Below are 18149 nucleotides of genomic sequence, written 5' to 3'. Positions count from 1 at the left end.
GATTAAAATTAACACTGCCTGACTAATTAAAAAGAAATTATTTTCTGCTTAACTTGCCATTCTGACAATCAGAAAACTTACATACTACATGAAAGAGGATAAAAGGACAAGATAGATTTCAATTTTGAGGCCTTTGGATATAGTTAGAAAAGGGATGGAATGTAACACAATGTTTTCTTAAAACAACCAAACTAGTTATTGTGACAATAACTTGCACTGTCACATATCTCCACTAAGTGGAATATGATGCCAGACTCCATGCAACCTCCTTTTTTTGTTTTCTTGGGTTGGGTGTTTTTTTACAGGGGTAGGGTACAATTATTATTGCATTAACTATAGTAATTCTGCCTAGAATCCAGCCAAGAGCATGGCTTCCCATTGGGACAATGTGCAGAATAGTCCCAAGTTCAGACAATGTCATAGACAAGACTGACAAATATAAGAAAAAGGAGATATTACATAGGGAACATGATCACAGGGACGGCAACAATGTTGTTTGAGTTCTGTCATATTTTTGGGTAGGGAGTAGCTAAAGTGAAAGAGAAAATAAGGATGGAGAGGGGAATGTGGCCGGTCCAGGTAGGAGAAGGTGGAGGAGGAAGGATGTAGGACAGGCAGACACAGCGTAAAGCTGAGGAAAAAGGAAACAGTAGCCCAGAATATTTGGCAACTCAGCCATGGGCAGGAGTCCTGAGCAGTCCCCCTACTGCGAAACCTCACATGAATTCTTTTAATGAAAAGAGTGGGAAAAAAAGATTAATTTATTTCAAGTCATCCATTTTATAGCCCAGATTATTACAAGACCCACAATATAGCTAATATTACGAAAAGAGCACAAACCTCACTTAATCTTATTTCTTTGGCAAGGTCCTTGATAAGTTGTGCTGGTTTGAAGTTTTCTGGTAGTTCATCTTCATGCTCTGCTAAAGCCTAAAATGGAACAAAGCCAGACTGCTGTTTCTGTGCATGTTTTTTGCAAAAATATAAAAAAAGAAAACCTCATTAACTGACACATCAGTATTTTTCCTAGGTACTGAAATCAATACTGACTGCATCAGTAGTGCAAATAAGGAAAATATACTTTTTCCCCCTTCTGTATGTTCTTGTAAATAGTTTTCCTGGGAGAACAAGAAAGTCAATAGCCTTTGTCAGATATTATTGTGTTTTCACAACTGCAGCACCACTTCGCTCACCCCCTTATATGAGATTCTGTGAGAAATTCCTTTTCTACATCTACAAGGAGAGACTGTCTTAGGCTGCTGTCTTCAGTGAGTATAACAGGCATATACTTTATCAGCAGAGTGGTTTGGGAGCTCCCTGACAAGACTAACAACATTTCCTTTCACATGTCATGTTATAATATTCAAAGTTCAACTTCACCTAAATACCAACACAGTCTCACTTCCTTTGACTCATCTCTGTGGCAAGTGGAATAGTAAACAGGGTGACAGGGAGAAGAGAGCTTCCACACCAGTCATTCCTTCTGCAGGAAACCAGGGAGCAATTCTGAATGCAGGCTCAAGCACTGGCTTTTTGCAGTAGGGAGCAGCCAAGTCCCTGACTACGTTTGAATATGGGACAACTTAACTGTGTACGTAACATTGTGTACTCAGCTACTCATCCCTTCTTAAAATATCTGAAAATCCTAAAGCTGCTAGTTCCCCTGTTCACATTTTATGATTGAATGGCCTGTCTCCTGCAGCTAGTTCCCCAAAACTTTAGGAGCAACACACACAAGAATAGCACTTCTGAAATGACTGCAGCAGGAAATTCAAGCTCCAAATCCCTTTAAGCCTTCTCTCCAACCAATATGTATTTCCTGGCTCAACAAATGTGTTGATTTGCAGGAACTGGGCACCTTGTCCACACAAAAATGCAGGCGTGTTCTAGGCCTTGCCCGCATACACAATCTTTGCTTAATTGATTTGGCACATGAAAATGCTCAGACTCAGGGAGAACTTTCATTTAGTACCTTTTGGCTATGTCCTTGTAGTACGTTTTTTTCTGTCAACTCCTCATATGGCATTATGAAATCCCAGCTTTTGCCCTTTTCCCTGTTCTCCCAGTCCCTTCTGTCTAGAGTTTTAGTATTAGCTGTTTTGCTATGGAGATATTATTTGTTCTAGCATTTGGTCTCTGTTCCAGTGACTGACAAACCTGAGGAACACGCAATATTAAAACAGGCTGCTTCTCCTACCTGTTTTTTAGTCCATGACCTGAATGCACCATTGAGAATTTTTGCTCCTTGGAGTAAATGAGCAGGAGGCTGTTGCCCAGCTTTATGCAAACCTAAACAGAAAAAAAAAGACAATGACTTTCTAACACTGCTAGCTAAAGATGTTTTACATAAAGTCTTTAATTTGAAAAAGTTTAACTGTGAAAGTTAACTGTTTGAAAGTTGGTCACCACAAATGAATCCCTATTATAACTTGATGGTAATAAGTAGTATATTTACTGTGTCATAAATCCAACTCAGCCTTCCTACACTGTGCTCCTGTAAGTTATATCTACACTGGCAATCCTTCTGGTTCCTTTCTTGGTCCCATACTCAAGCTAGCTTCCATGTTCATACATCCTAGGCCGTGGGAATAAAAAAGTACCATCAGCAGTTCTTTTATTCTGACTGAAAAAGCAAGTACCAGTATGAGGAAACAAAGCTTATATTGGGCACAGCATTTCACTTCTGCATGAGTACAAGCTTGCCTAAATTTTTCCCCTCATTCCAGTTTTTGTTCAGTTGGTCACAAGGGGCCCCCCTTCCAGGCGACACTCAGAGGGACCCCTCACCTTGATTATAAATGAGACCTTTTTTTTTGTTATAAAAGGATCTCGTGGGTGTCTCTAGACACATTCTGTAATAAGAGAAATAGAGGCAAAGAGCAAAGTGAGACCGAATCTGTAAAGAACAAACACATGGTTGTTTGGATCATCTCTGAAGGAATCTGATTGGGAAGATTTTGAATTTCACAGAAAGCTTTGCTTTCATTCTCAGTGCTCCTGCTGGCCACATCTCTGATGCTCCTGTGGCCCCGTGTATATGCGACCTGCCCAAGTACTTCAACCGGTATCAGCAGAATGATGGGAGAAGGAAGTGCTACTCTATGCCTCGGGCTGACAGAGCATGTAGTTCATTAGCTTAAAACAGGAAATTAATCGAGACTTGGCAGGCAGCTAAAAGTTTTTTAAAAATATGTTACAGCACTATTTGCCTCTGAGGCAACTTAAATACATTTTGTAAAGAAGATGGAACCTTCCCTTAGGCATAGGTAAGAGGGACAGTTAAGGTCCTTCCAAGAGCAAGACGGCAGGATATTAAGGGGAGAGCTGGACCAGACCAGCATGTTCTGGTATGTTGAAAGCAGTTTTCAAATACAAACAAGACTGATTTTTGCCACCTGTCAACCTTCTATGTGACACATCAGCAGAAATTAAGACGAAGTATTTTAGGCCCCTAAATCTAAGCAATTAAGGCAGGCAAAGAAATGCATTTTTACCTTTGAATGTCTCTAGTAGATGCTTTCCCATATACCAACATGCAGTTTCAAAGTTTGGAAACTGGGTCAGACTAACAATTTTCAATCGCCTTTCTACTTCATATGCCCTGCAATACAAAGCAACATGAACTTAAAGCATAGCAGGTCACAAGTATGTCACACAGTGACAATCACTGCTCATAAATCCTGAGGTTCATTTCACAGTGCTTCATTTCTTCCTACTACTACCATATATTCTGGCATCAGACCAAATGAAAACATAAAAATAACACTAGTAAGAAAATGTGTGATACACATGTATGATAGTTATATTGCATTATTTGTCCAGCATCAGTAAAGAACTACTTGCATTATCTTACACTGGGCAAAGAACCCAGATGAGCAGGTGGGGGCTTATCCAGAAGGCGAATGGCACGTTTTAGGGTAAAACTCCTGACAGCTTTTAACAGTTCTTCCTTCAGGACTTGGCCACATCAATCCAAGCACCTCACATACCCTTCCACATGCTATGCAATAGATGTAAAGACAGCTTGGAATAACTCAGAACAGGAGAACACAGTCAAAGGGGACAAACGTGGGTACACTTTCCAAAATTCCTCAAAAGAGCTACATCAAAGTTACTGCAAACGTAGGCTAATTAATAGGAGAGAGGATGGCCAATTTATTAAAAACTGAGCCTCTACCTAACTTTAGATTCTACAGACAGATTACCTCATCTGCATTTCAACACTTAGACTATGTAGAAAATGTCCTGCAAAGGCCAGGCAGTCTACAGGTGTTAGAGTTGCATAAATCCAACCTAAAAGAGAAAGAGAAGGCTCCTGAGGAGAAAATCTGGAATCACAGTAACAAAGACTTTATTCACAACATATTGTTTATACTTTACTTAGCAGCCTACTTTCAAGGTACGAATAGAGCTCTTCAGTCCAAGTCAGCATCAGAACTGCATGAACTTTGAAAAAAGTTGTATCTGGTCCCTTGTCTGTTTTGCACGATAAAGGCCCAACCCAGGAAGGTCTATGCACCTTTGACTCCCAGTCCCAGGGCTACCTTCAAAGGTGGCAGGCAGGGAAAGGGGGCATACTGCTCACACTGACATTACCTTCTTGTTACTGTGAAAAGCAGCAGCAGCTACATAATGGTAGTTGCTTTCACATCACCATAAAAATCTGTGACAGCTCCTGATGCTGACTTTATTGTAGTGCCAGGAACAGGTATTTTCCAAACACTTATTTTTGCACAAAAATCTACTTAAATTAGTGAATCTCTATAAATTGCTCAATATTTATTCCACCATCTGCTCCACATATGGTCATGAGAGAAACACCTACTTTCCATGTTTTACAGTCAAAGTAAAAATCAAGTGTGTAAACATTATGTGCAAGAATATACTCACACACAGAAAAATGGCACTACTGGATGCTGCATCCAAAACTCAAGTACCAGTGCTGTTACTTACTAACACCGCCTAGAAGCCTCAACTCAGATTATGGATCGAGTGGGCGATGCATTGTTTAAAGGCACGTAGAGGGAAAGAAAATCCCTGTCCCAAAGAGATTACAGTTTCAACAGATAACAGGGAGTGCTGGAAACAGCAATGAAAATGAGGAAATAGTTTTTTATGGTGAGAGAAAGGTGAGGGACAGGGGCAGAAGTAGAACTGCATTCACTTAAAACTCTGCACTATCTGCTGATCAACTCCCTATCCTTATGAAGATCCTCCCAGGAACTGAGAAAAACAAAATCCACCATTCCTACCCTGCAATGAAAGCCTGAGTCTATGAAGTAACCCATAAAATTCTGTGACATCCAAGTCTTCAGCCTCATGTGAAACCATAAGTGCACACTCACGCTTGTGCAGGCACCTATAGTTCCTTAGTGTCACAGGGAATCAATGACCGTGAAAAGGATTTTGTGGGAAGTCATGGTCAGCAAGTAATTAAATGTGAATTCTCTCTTAGATGGCAAAAAGCACCTGTGTCATGGTTGGATTTTTGCCTTTTGCAAGCATACGAAATTATACTTCTACTGAGAATTAGAGTTCATACTTCATCAGAGAAAGTGGTCAAAATCACATCCCTGTAGTATTTTGGTCATGCTATTTCAGCAGCTCTAAAACATGCAGGAAACCTCACCCGCAACAACCTGCTCACCTGAAGGGATGAACAGTGTCTGTCCTTGTTTCACTGTGCATTTGTAACATTTATCTACTTGGTCTGCAAAAAACATCTCACTGTGGTTTGCTGCTGATCGCCAGCGTTCATAAAGAGAAATATTTGCAGAGGCTGGTTTGATGAGATAAAATATCTTTTCTCCCTGAATTAGAAAACAGAAAATTAACAACAAGCAGCCAAACCAAGCACTGCTGCACTGGCACAGACTCATGCACAAACACGCGCGCACGCACACATATTTATCTAAAGAAATACACAGCATTATGTATGTTAAGACTATTGAAATAAAATTTACTTGTCAGCTTTGCACAGAACAACTGAAATAATTACATCACCAGCTGCCCACATTTGCTCAGATTTGTGGGACTGATGTTGAAAGAAGTTTATGGTGCCAGATTCCATTATCCTGCAAAAGCAGGATGTAATATCTTTCAGGTCTTAGGCGATGTATATGCAGAAGGCACTAAACAAATATAAAAATCCAAATACAGTGAAGACACGCGGACAACTTCCACACTCCAAGTGGCTTCCTCACTCAGCAGACCCTGGCACTGCTGAGGGCATACCCACTCACTGCTGTTAAGGCTCTGTGTATTTCTTATGGATAGAACAGGACCATGGGGAAAGAAAAACTGAGACCTGAATCTCTGAGATAATTTTAGGATGGTCTTTGCATGTGAAATTTCGTTTGTTACTAGATATACCACAAAAACATGACTCCTCACCTTCAGCACATGGTACCATGCAGAAGCTCCTCCCGAATCTATGTGGAAATCCGTGTAGCTGTCCTTCACACAGATCAGGCAGTACTTGGTAACTTTTGGTTTAGCCAGAAGAGCATCATCAGGCCAATAGTTTTCCACCCAGGACAACTTCTTAACTATATCTGGAGGCTCTACAAAACTGGACATCCTTTACAGAGAGGATTGAAAACAAACACGCACCTTTTTAAAAACAAGCACAAGGACCCTGATACAACAAAAAGCGGAGTGTGACTCTAATACTTGTATGGCAAACTGAAGCAGCTCCTTACATGTCAGTGGAACTGCTCTTCATTCAGAAAAAATGTGAAAACTGTTTACAGGCAGAAATTTAAGGCTTTTTAAGTACGACGACATAGCAACAATCCTTTGACTTCTTTCAGTAGCAGTATTTATAACCAAGTATATGCTGTTTATAATTTTCTAGTCCATGCCTCTTGCGCTCTAGGCTCAGTTATCAATAGCACTCTTATCACAGCCACTTTTCCAGCCCCTTCAGAAGAGAAAGTAGAATGTGTGCTCTCTTACATAAATGGTCTGACAAATCTTAATAATTTGCAAGTTAAGCTTAGTATTAAAAATCCTAATAACAAAACATTAGTACTTAAGGACTGTATAAGTCTTGATCTGATGTTGAATCACAGTGATCTTTTTATTTAGACTGACTAAATCACATTAAAAGCTGAGGAGGAGGAAAAAGTCTAATTTGGGTTTATAATGTGAATATATTTAAAATATATAATATGTATATAATTTATATAAAGGAATATATTTCTTTACATCAAGCATATATTAATATTGTATATATTTGTTTATATAAATTTATATTATGTTTATATTAAATATATATTATAAACTATAAATCATAGCTTGGATGATGTAGTGGCATAATAAACAGGTATTAAAAGTGTTTTAACCCAGAATGTGCTAAATTTTGTATCTAAATAGTCCAAAATTTGTACTAATATTTGCAGAGGGTGGAGGTTCACCATTGGACGCTCTTAAATATCATGTCAGTAAGAGTATCTGCACTTCAAACTAAAATTAAACGCTCCAATGTGTCATTTATGCTCACTGTCAAACACTGATAACAATAGCTCCATTTAAAATGGCAGGAAAAGACGGAGAAGTGCATTCAATTAAAGTGTCACTGTCTACGTTAAGAAATAAAATATTTGCTCGTTAATGTCTAAATTAGCAGCATATGAGTGACAGCTCCAGCAGCCCTTCAGAACAAAAGACCTCCCATTATTCTGGGATAATGGCAGAAAGCTAAAAAAATCTCAACTGAAGATACTAGTAATCTTTAAAGCCTATAATTACCGGAGATGCCTTCTGCAGAAATGGGTGTGTACTACTAAAACACTAACTACAGGGCTAAAGGTAATTTTTTAAAAAATGAGCTTGTAATGATTCATCAGCCTTCTCTTTTTAAGGCTACTTTAAGCCTTCTTGCTAAAATGGAATGCTCCCCAAAACAATAAATCTTTATTTTTATGTTGACACTCATCATCATCTGTGTAGCATTTGTATACAAAGGAATCTTTTCCTTCTGTGACACTTCCCTTCTAGAAGTACTAGCTAACCCGGAGGACTACAAGAACTGTAAAAATTATCTGCACAGTTGCATGAAGTTCAATACATTATAGATGCATCTGCCTACCTCTGGAATAAAAGCACAGCTCAGGTGATGAATACAGCTATATAAAGCACAAAGCAATAACTTGAACTCTTAGGCATTTACATCAGCTAATTATCCTATATATAAAACATATAATATAAAATATGAGGAGAATAGTAGGCTTCCTGTCATTGAGGATTGGTGGTACTCACCTAGCCACCACCATTACCCCTGGCTCACTGCATCACTAAAGCACCTCAACCTCAAATTCAGAGCTAATCTGTATCATCACACCCTCCGGCATTCCATCAGGAAGTCAGCATCACTCTGGGTCTGAACTGCTGTCATACAGACCACAAGTTAACTCACAAAAGCACTGAAACTAAAAATATAATGCATGGTATAGGATTACAAAATTATAATAATTTTAAGCTTACTCTCATTCAAGGACATCCAGGAACATACCTAGAGCCACACTTCATCTATTTACTTACTCTGCTGCTTTAAATGGAAGATCTCAATAAGCAATACATGATGCACTCAAACCAGTGCTATACAATTAGGATGCTCACTGCTGTACAACACATTTTAAAAAATAATGCTCCAAGGAGATCACCATGTTTCAAGATGACTTATGCTGGAAGAAGGGCTGTCATTGCCTTATATCCATCAGGATTCCCATCTCACCAGAAAAATAATCAAAATATTAAAATAACCAAAACATTAAAAAATAAGCCCCCTTATGTCCATGTTCTCCCATGAACCCACATACAGTTTTATCATACCTCTGTGGTCATCTCTGTCCTCCTTTCTTTGGTTTTACCAGTATTTGTCAGGCTGTATCTAAGTACCTAAGACCATACTAGGAACATACTATGTTATCATTCACTCTACCAGGACAGCACAAAGAATTTACTCCCAGAGCATCAAGTTATGTCCTAGTTATAAATCACTAGTATCTAGTTGCAATGAATTAACTATACCTATACTACTAGAGTTAAAATAAAACTGAAAGGTGCCAAAATGTTCTGTTCTGATATGTGTATGCTGATGGCACACGACTGCTGATGATACAGAGGTGTGAATCACTATTCCTAATGCTGGCCCTTTAGTCCACTATGTACTGTTCTCATATAGAAACAGCACTTTCATTTCCATGCATTGCCTGAACCGGCTGCATACAGATGATGCAGCAGAGAGTCAGAGCAAGAAGAAGCTGCTACCCCATGGTTAAAGCAGTACCTCCTAAAGAGGGAACCAGGGGGAAGGCAGAGGCTGTTCAGACTGCCCCAGCCAAACCCCACCACGTATCCCAGACACTGCACGGTGCAGCAGGCTGGACTCTTTACCTTGTGTCTGAGAACTCCAGGTTGGTCACATTGAGGACCCTTTTCCTGTTTGTACTGTAGTAGTAATCCACAAATTCCTTGAGCTTCATCTTGCAGTCTTTCTGTTTGGTGACATCAGTGACATCAACACTCCTCTCTGGTCCTGCAAATTAATTCAATGAAAAAGAGAGATTGGACGGAAGCCTGACTTGCCCCATTTTGTATGCCTGGGGTGAGTTAACATCTCAAGAAACATCTAAATCTTTTGATTTTCTGATCATCTTAGCCTTTGTATTTTCCTTGTTGCTTATGCACGTATACACATGCATGTATAAAAGACGTTTATAAACATACAATGTATATGCATAAAATGGTGCTTTTGTATTCATGCCCCCGACATAATTATTTCTGTAGTTTTTATCTTTAAAGGATTAATGTTAATTTGAATCTATTAATTTCATTATGGATTTTATTTGCACAGTGCAAATTATATGCAGATACCTGTATATCCAAGGGTAAGCCCTACCCACCACGCTATAAAAGTCTCATGATTGTAGACAGAGTGTAATACTGTACATGTTATCTTGTCAAACCAATTTTCCAAAATTTTAAGTTCTCTTACGCTCTAGGTTAAATTTTTCCTTAAAAAATCTATAATCAAAGTTTTGCAGGAGAATTCCCATTTTTTCACATGCTATTTCAGGTGTGCCACAAAAAAAATTGACTTTTTGTTATTTTACCCAAAATTACACTTATCAAAAATCCATCCCCAATGTATTACAGTAGAGAATGAGCTGCTAGTACTTATACATTTCCTCTGACAGACCTTGTTGGATACAAATCTCCATGTTAATACTAACAGTATTAGTCAATTAGTGGAATTTAACAGTAGGTGCACCAGAGAACACATGGAGAAAGTCAGAGCTTTAAAAACCATGCCCATTTCTAAGCACACTCTCTTATCCTTTCTGCAAGAAAAGCATCTCTCCAGTCTTTCTTCCCTTCAATTTTAATTGGCCTTATTTCCTCTTCCAGCGTTTCATTCATAGCTTTTTTCACATTAGGAGAGGGAAAAAAATCAATTTGTTTTTTTCATGAAATGCCAGAACAGTAATGATGTATTTGGCAGCCTTGGTTGTGGTGTTTTGTCCTCCGCTATTTACTTTAGATTGTTTCTAAAAGACATTCTAGGTCCAATGTAATGAGATAAATCCCTGCCTGGGAAATCCCATTCAAGCAAACTAATCCCATGGAGGTTAGACCAGTGCATATTTTTTCCATGCACTTTCAAATCTGGTGCCAGCTCCAGATCAAACCCATGCTCTTCCCTCCAGCTTTTCACTAACTGTTTTGTTGGTAGGGTGGATTATTTCAGCTTGAGGCTGAAAGAAAGCCAGCAGATGCATAAGGAACACCTAGGTCATACAAAAAAATCTGCTAAGTGTAGCAGATGGGCAAGGAAAATATGTTTTCTGTAGAAGCAACAGGATAGAGAGAACAATAAAATCAGGGGTCTTGAATTCTTCTTTATTCATAGTTATCTCACCACACACAATCACTGCAAAACCAATAGATACAGTCAAGAACACCAGTGGCTGGTGATAGCACCCTCCAGTTTGGGGAACAGGTCTATGGCCTGGTGAAGAGAGTGCAGTAGGGGGTGGCTAGCAGACTATATAAGGAGATAAAGGGACCAGGAAATGCAGACAGATACATTGGAGCTGGAGTGATGGCTTCAAAAGGACGATGCCTTGCCAGAAGACTGGAAGAAGAGAGAATAGGACAGAAAGTGACACAGAGGAGTGACAAAGCAAGAGGGGACAAGAGACAAGATCACACATGCTAAAGGAAAAAGGATGCAGAGACAGGACAAGCGACTTCAGAGCACTTCCATGGCTCCTGGCCAAGGTACGTCTGCCAAGCTGGGATGACGTGGTGACTTGTGAGAAGATGCAGTACAATACCCTGCTCAGGTTAGAGACAGGAGGATGCCAAAATAAATCCAAATGACCAGCAGCAGTGAAAATAGCTCTCACTGACAGCAGTGTTAAAAAATGTACTGCCTTTGCAGAGTGGAAGTCTGAATCTAGTAATTCCTTCAATACAAAGAAAGATGTCAGTAATCAATTAAGACCTGGCCTGAAGAAACAAGTTTTTTATATTCCTATGACTGTTTCTTTTAATGCAGTGCTATGGAGTACACTGCAGTCTGGCTGAGGCTCACTGCAGGATACACAAGTTGGTACAAGAAACAAAAGTGAATTAATTGCTAATTACAAGCTACCACTACATAACAAATATTGAAGTTAGCATAGCTCAAGACACAGACAATATTTTACAATATATTTTACATTTTTCTATGCAAATAATATATTTTCTATTACAAAGCAGCTGAGCTCCAAACACTACAATGCCGTCTGCTTGCCAGATACCCACCAACGTAGTTTTCAACATCGCTGACATAGAAGGTGGGTGCGGGTACGGACAAACCCAGGCCGTCCTTCTTTGGGACGAGGATGGGCTCTGCAAAGCCATTTTCTTCCAAATACTCTGTTGTTAGTTGGATGCCTGGCACTTTCACAACTACATCTTCAGCACTGAAAAAGTAAACACAGATTCAGTGATGAGGTGCTTCCACCCAAAGTTTGGTATTTTCTGCATTTCACTACTGAAAGGAAAAGTTATAAATAAGCAATTATATGCACATTAGGTGCATAAGACAAAAGCCAAACCCCCATTTCTTGCACAGCATGCAGGGCACAATAAAATAATCCAGAATTGGTTTGCTCAAGCCTCATGCACCAACTGCTAGAAACTCCGAAAATAACAGCTTACAGAGGAAGACAGTTTTCCTCAACTATAGGGATCTGTCAAGTTACCAGTGATCAATGTTAAATAAATTAGTGTTAAATGTTCCACCCTAAACAAGGCAAGATTAAAAATGTTACATAATCTCAAATAAATTGTCCAGGAAACACTCTGCAAATCATTTTTAAGTAGTCAAATAAATAGCTTGGGAAATATTCTGCAAATCATTTTCAAGTCACTGGGAGGGCATCAAAGGGACTAAGGAAAGGGCAGCTTCATCAGGTGATGAGCTATTTGTGCCAACAACTCTCAAGGGGAATTCAAGTCAGATTTCTAGATCTTTTCAAGAGTAAAACACTTTATATTTGGAGTGAAAAGTGACTGTATATGAATGACCGTCAATCCCAAAAGCACCCTGCCGCCGTGTGTGGTTTCTCAGCTGGGCTCCAAAAACCATCCAGCAGGCCGGGGCCATGGCTGCCTGTGGTGGGGACAGCAAAACTGTCGTGTTCACCCCAAAAAGCACTACCTCTCTAGGCTGGTAAGGCTAATACATGACTGCCATCTCCTGCAGCAGCTCTGAACTACAGCTCACATCTTCATACAGCACCAAAAACCAGCGGGAAAGGGCACGAGGCTGTGAGCACCGCTATGGTGGCTGGCACATGTGGGCCTCTCCGCCTTTGCAGCCCCATGAAGCCCAACCTGTGGCAGAGCCCCTGACACCCTTTAACTGTGGGGGCTCCCCCACACCCTTTGCTGTGGGGGCTCCTCCTTTGACGCCACCACGCAAAGGGAACCCCTTGCCCTGGGCCTTCTCAGGCTGCCTGGGCAGGGATACACCTGGCAGATTTAAACCCCAGGGAGAACAAGGTGGCCGGACACAAAGAGGGATAAGCTGTAGAAACCCAGCTTATTTATGGGTCACCCCAGCCACAGTGCATCAGCAATGGCTGACCAGGAGGCAAATTTAATTAATAGTTAATTAAAAGGAGTGTTCCTCATTCATGTGAGCACTGGTACTGTACGCCAGCAACATGCAAAGAATGAAGCTGGAGATTTTAAGGAGCAAGAAGCAAAACATGATGTACCACTAAACCTCTGCACTTCCTTTACAGTGCCCATATATATCTCATGTAATTGTTCAAGTCTGATTTGCTTCTATATGTGCCAAAGAAACTTACACACAGTTGTAAAGCAAGATCAGTACCAGAGCATCTAGTAAGAATCATGCCAAAATGGAGAGTCTGGCACCTACACTGAAGTACCTGAACCGTCAATTTAATTATCATTACTACTACCTACTATTACTACTCTAATGCTATTTTGGTATTAAACATTCAGGAGAAGAATGACATTAATTATATTTTTTTCCTTTTTGCTCCCTTCACTGTTCTTTTTGATCCAGACCTCACCAAGTGACTAACCGTGGGTTATAATTTACTGTTGTGTGCTGTGAATTAGCAATGATGTTTCTGTCTCTGAACTGAGACCCCCTTTTTCCGTTCATCACATTCTGACTGACGAGTGTTGGGTTTTGTTCTGTGAACGTCTGGAGAATTTATTCGTTTTCTTCAGAAGAGAAAATTTCTCAACAAGACTTTGTTTTACTAATGGCACAAGCATATATGTCAGAGGACTGAATCTTGCAAGCACTCCTTTTGGCTATAGACCCTTCTTTCTGAGAAACTTGAATTTGGCAGCAGGATTTTCTTATGTGCACACTTATGTGAGAAACAAAAAAAATGGGGATCCATATTTTTTTTGCAATTTGGGAGTGACTTAGAGGTATTGCATATGCGAGTGCAATCTCAGAGGCCATGCAAGGTTACTGAAATCCTTCTGCCTAGGCCTTAAACCTTTTTGAAGAAACTAGCTTTGCAACCTGTCAAATTGCTCTGTTTAAAAACCAAAAATAAAAACCCCAACCCAAAAGAGGCTAAGACAAAAATCTAGCAGGTCCCAATAAAAATAGCCAAGCAACTAGAACTACTGGGTCCTGAGTTCCGTGAAACACATCTGTAGGTGCTGCAATCACTTTGCAGAGGTATTTTCAGCCTTTTACTTAACCAGTCTAAGGCCAGTATCTGAAATTAAATGTGAAATTAAATTGTCTGTAAAAAGGAAGAAGATTTGTGTTTACCAAGTACACTTTACCAGTCTCCAAGGATACTTCTAAAATAATTAGTTATTATTAATTAAGGATTTATTTGGCTAAGGCCTGCATTAGAGAACCAGAAGAAAATCATCACTCTTACAAATCGCTGTGAAGCAGCCTAATAAAGTGTGGAACATGTCACCTAACAATTAGCACTATTCATTACTCCAAATAAGTGAGCCTTTGTCACTGTAGCAACTGAGGATGTCATTGTTCTTCTTTTCAAAATGGAGACAGACTTCAGCAAAACCATGAGTATTTTTGAGAACTGGATAATTCTATGCAATTAATTGGTTAGTTTCTTATGCAAGGGCATGTTGTAGGGGCCAAGCACATTCTTGCTCTTGTCTTCACATATACTAGCTTCTATGGAAATCCCCAGGAACTGGGCTCAATCAAGAGTAGATTTTAATATAGCTGCACAACTACAAAAAAGGGAAGAGCCTGGGACATCTGCAGTGAAGCAGCACTCATTTAAACTTCATCGCTCTGTACCATATAATGTTTTCAGCAGGGATCATCATCAGTTTCATAGGAAACTGGCTACATATGCTTTACCTCAACAGCCTGCCCATGCATGCAGCTGAACAACGTACCTTGGAAAAGTACGACTTCGAAGTTCCTTTATAAAGACTTGGCTTCCGTTCTGTACAGGTTTGACCTCTGTCGTCTGGCCATTATCGTGTTTATGCCAATTTCTTTTCTTTTTCACTGAAAAAGAATGAATTGGACAGTACCATATGTTAAATAGAAGATAATTATTAAGACATTTGAAGGAAGGACAAATCTTCATTTGATTTCTTATGCAAGCAGAAAAGAGGGAACCCCTGCTATGCTGCACTGCAAATTTTAATATTGCTCTCAATTCACCATTAGACAATTATACTGTAGCCTGAAGATCTATTATATACTGAACAGTGTTCGTTTTGTAACATAAGGGCAACCAGACGGATAATTACTGAGCTGCACAGCTACCGCAGGCTTTATGCAAACACAGGCTCTGGACGTTTTGTACTTGCCAGACTACACGCTTAATCCTTATCATAAAACTCTTAGAAAGGCACTTTTCTGCCTTCTCAATTTGCAGTATAGATCTTTACAAATATATTTGTCATGAATTACCTTAATCTAAAGGTCTGTCCAGAAGTGGCAGATTTGACATCAATTTTGATGGGCTTTGAATTATGCCCTGCACACACCATGCATATAAAAGGAAAAATAAAAGAAATAAAAAAGATGCAAGGGCACCACAAACGCCATTTTTAGAACTCCTCTTATTCCTAGGTTTTGAAAGGCAAGCCAGGCTTAGGCCTTCAGTTGATGAGAGCAGACTGAAGGTCCCTTGACTGTGCTCCCAGTGGGTGAGACATATAGGCAAGTTCATCATGGAAAAAGGGTCAGAAGGAATAAACGCAAGTAAGTCAGTCAAATGTCAGTGTAGTTCTGCCTTGCCTCTTTGACAGCCAGATAATGCAGAGCAAGAAAAACTGGTCCATTTTTTTTTCTCAGTCAGCACTCTCTCTCTCAGCTGTTCTTACTTCCACAGTCTGTTCAAACATGCTTATTTCAGTAGTAAATTAATCCTGTCCCAAGTGAAGATTCATACCATTTCAAGCCTCCATTAGTAGAATTTTCATATGTCACAACTTACTTTTATTTTTCACCCTTGTTTTAAGTCATGAAACTCAGTATTGTACCCCAAAATCAGTATCTCAGGCTTTTCTTACTGTTCAAAACAGCTAGGGAAGGAAGGAAAGGAATGGATACTCCTCAGTATCCATGGACAGACAGCACCCTTTCCTCGCTCTTAGACACACACACACACACACACACACAGATCCACATACTTTTTAATTAAGAAAGGAATCTGGAAGCCACGGCTGTAAGATGTGAGGTTTGGGAAAAACTAACTTTGTTTTCCTGCCCACAACCCTGGAATAACTCAAGTAAAGACATCTCCCAACGAATCCATCCCAGGTTTTGCACAAAGCATGTTGGTTTTATTAGCTCCATGCAGCTCTCCAGCCTAGCTGGATATATTCATTAAAGCTGCTAGTTCTTTATCTTAATGACTCTCAGGCTTAGAGTATTAATTCACTTCTCCTGGTAACAAAGGAAACAAGCCCTACATTAATGCCAAACCTTTCTCCTCTCCTTCCTTTTCCAACAACTGCCTCCTCCCCCTCTCAGCAGATCCAAACCAACACTGGGACTCTTCGCACAAGTCCCAGTGAAACAGGTGTCACTTGCCACAGTGAAAATTAAAGAGCTTATCATATTAGTGTGTTCTTTTATTATACTTCAGATAGCATGCAGCGTCAAGAAATAAAAGTGGCAAATCGTGCTGAATTAAGAAACTCACTGCAACTCTTCAAAAAGCACTAGGGAGCTATTTCACTCAGCGGTGCCAGCGAGCATCCACCTCTCACATCCACCTCTCATGCAGAGGCAACAAAGATGCCTTCACTCCCAGAACACTCCCCAGGAGGTGCTGTTTCCTGGCCGGCAGCAAGCCGGCTGCTGGAGGCCATTATATTATATTAAACAATCAACATTTGGCCCATTTTCAGCCATTCTCTTTATGTTTCACCTTCACCATGAACACCACAGTAAAGATTAGGGGCCCATTAACAGTGCAACAAATAATAGCTTTGGCCAGAAAAGCCACTTTTTCTTATATGATTACAGATTTCTTTTTCTGCAGAACTTTCTGATCCAAATTTGACCATTGGAAAGTATAACCCACTTCTTCTCCAGAAAACCCTCTAGAGCAAAAAGGGAATGTATTTTACTGAAAACTGTATTTCAAAATGAGTAATTCTAGACTTCAAAGGTATACTTACATTATTTCAAATATATTTACGAAGAAGGGCTACCTAGAAGCACCCTCCTAGTTCTCTATTGATTTATATTAAAGGTTGTAACTACTTAAAAACAGTATCAGCCTGACTTTGGTTTGCATGCATTAATGTAACTTCACCAACTCCAAAGAATTTCTGATTTTCATGGCTGCAAATGAGAGAGCAATCAAATTGAACATATCAGATCATGTTATGAAAATGAGTCAAGTCTGCCTAAACAAAGCAATTATATTTTATATAAATGATGTCAGAAAATTTTGTGTGAATGTGTATGATTTTTCCCAAAGAGCAGTCCCTACAAATTTTATTAAACTGAAATGGTTTAAAATGTCATATGACAGGAAACAATCTTCTGAAATAGTAGCCACTAAGCCACATTAGTAAAGTGGAAAAATGTAAGAAGAGGAAAATTATTTTTAAATTTGACATCTGGAAAACATATATTGTGGAATGCACGCTCCAGAAATACACATATATTTTTAAATCCAGACGAGTTGCATAACAGACAATTGGTGTCTGTGTTCCCATTTGCTAATCTTGCAATAATTAAATCCTACTGGCTCTGGAACAACACTTACTCAGTTATTTCAAAACCAAATCTGCTAGATAACCCGTTTAAACTTATACTGAGCAGTTAATAAACAAATGAAAGCGATCATCTCAGTGAAGTCCCAGCAGAGCCCAAGTGCCATGGTGCAGGATGCCCTGCATACAAATGCCTGACAGAATGGATGCATTAAGCCAAGCTGTTCCTGCCTTCATTTAATCAGTCTTTTAATTTCCTGGCCTATTGCACTCCACAAGGAGGGGCTACAGGACAACAGCCTCATTTTTCACCAGGATCCACAATTCTACGAGTTAATGGTGACAATGGCTATGCAGCTTGAGAACCCATGATCTTGCAGTTCACCAAAACTCAAGGTAAGGTTATCAATAACTAATGT

The 18149-nt window shown here is 39.6% G+C and overlaps 1 protein-coding gene across 6 annotated transcripts in view; it reads right to left on the bottom strand.

The window, feature by feature from the left end:
• The window catches only part of PHF2 (PHD finger protein 2), a 92461-nt gene that overhangs the window by 26829 nt on the left and 47483 nt on the right, over window positions 1-18149 (bottom strand). For all 6 annotated transcript variants that reach the window (XM_075096668.1, XM_075096669.1, XM_075096672.1 and 3 more), the window contains 9 exons: window positions 14941-15055; window positions 11815-11975; window positions 9400-9541; window positions 6394-6580; window positions 5648-5810; window positions 4206-4293; window positions 3495-3601; window positions 2198-2289; window positions 841-930 (listed from right to left, as the gene is read on the bottom strand). In XM_075096668.1, coding sequence (XP_074952769.1) covers window positions 841-930; window positions 2198-2289; window positions 3495-3601; window positions 4206-4293; window positions 5648-5810; window positions 6394-6580; window positions 9400-9541; window positions 11815-11975; window positions 14941-15055 — 1145 coding nt within the window. The remainder of the gene's footprint in view (window positions 1-840; window positions 931-2197; window positions 2290-3494; window positions 3602-4205; window positions 4294-5647; window positions 5811-6393; window positions 6581-9399; window positions 9542-11814; window positions 11976-14940; window positions 15056-18149) is intronic.

The sequence above is a fragment of the Phalacrocorax aristotelis genome, chromosome 6 (assembly GCF_949628215.1).
Source record: "Phalacrocorax aristotelis chromosome 6, bGulAri2.1, whole genome shotgun sequence".
Taxonomy (NCBI): Eukaryota; Metazoa; Chordata; class Aves; order Suliformes; family Phalacrocoracidae; genus Phalacrocorax; species Phalacrocorax aristotelis.
This window is presented reverse-complemented; position numbering and strand designations above follow the sequence as displayed.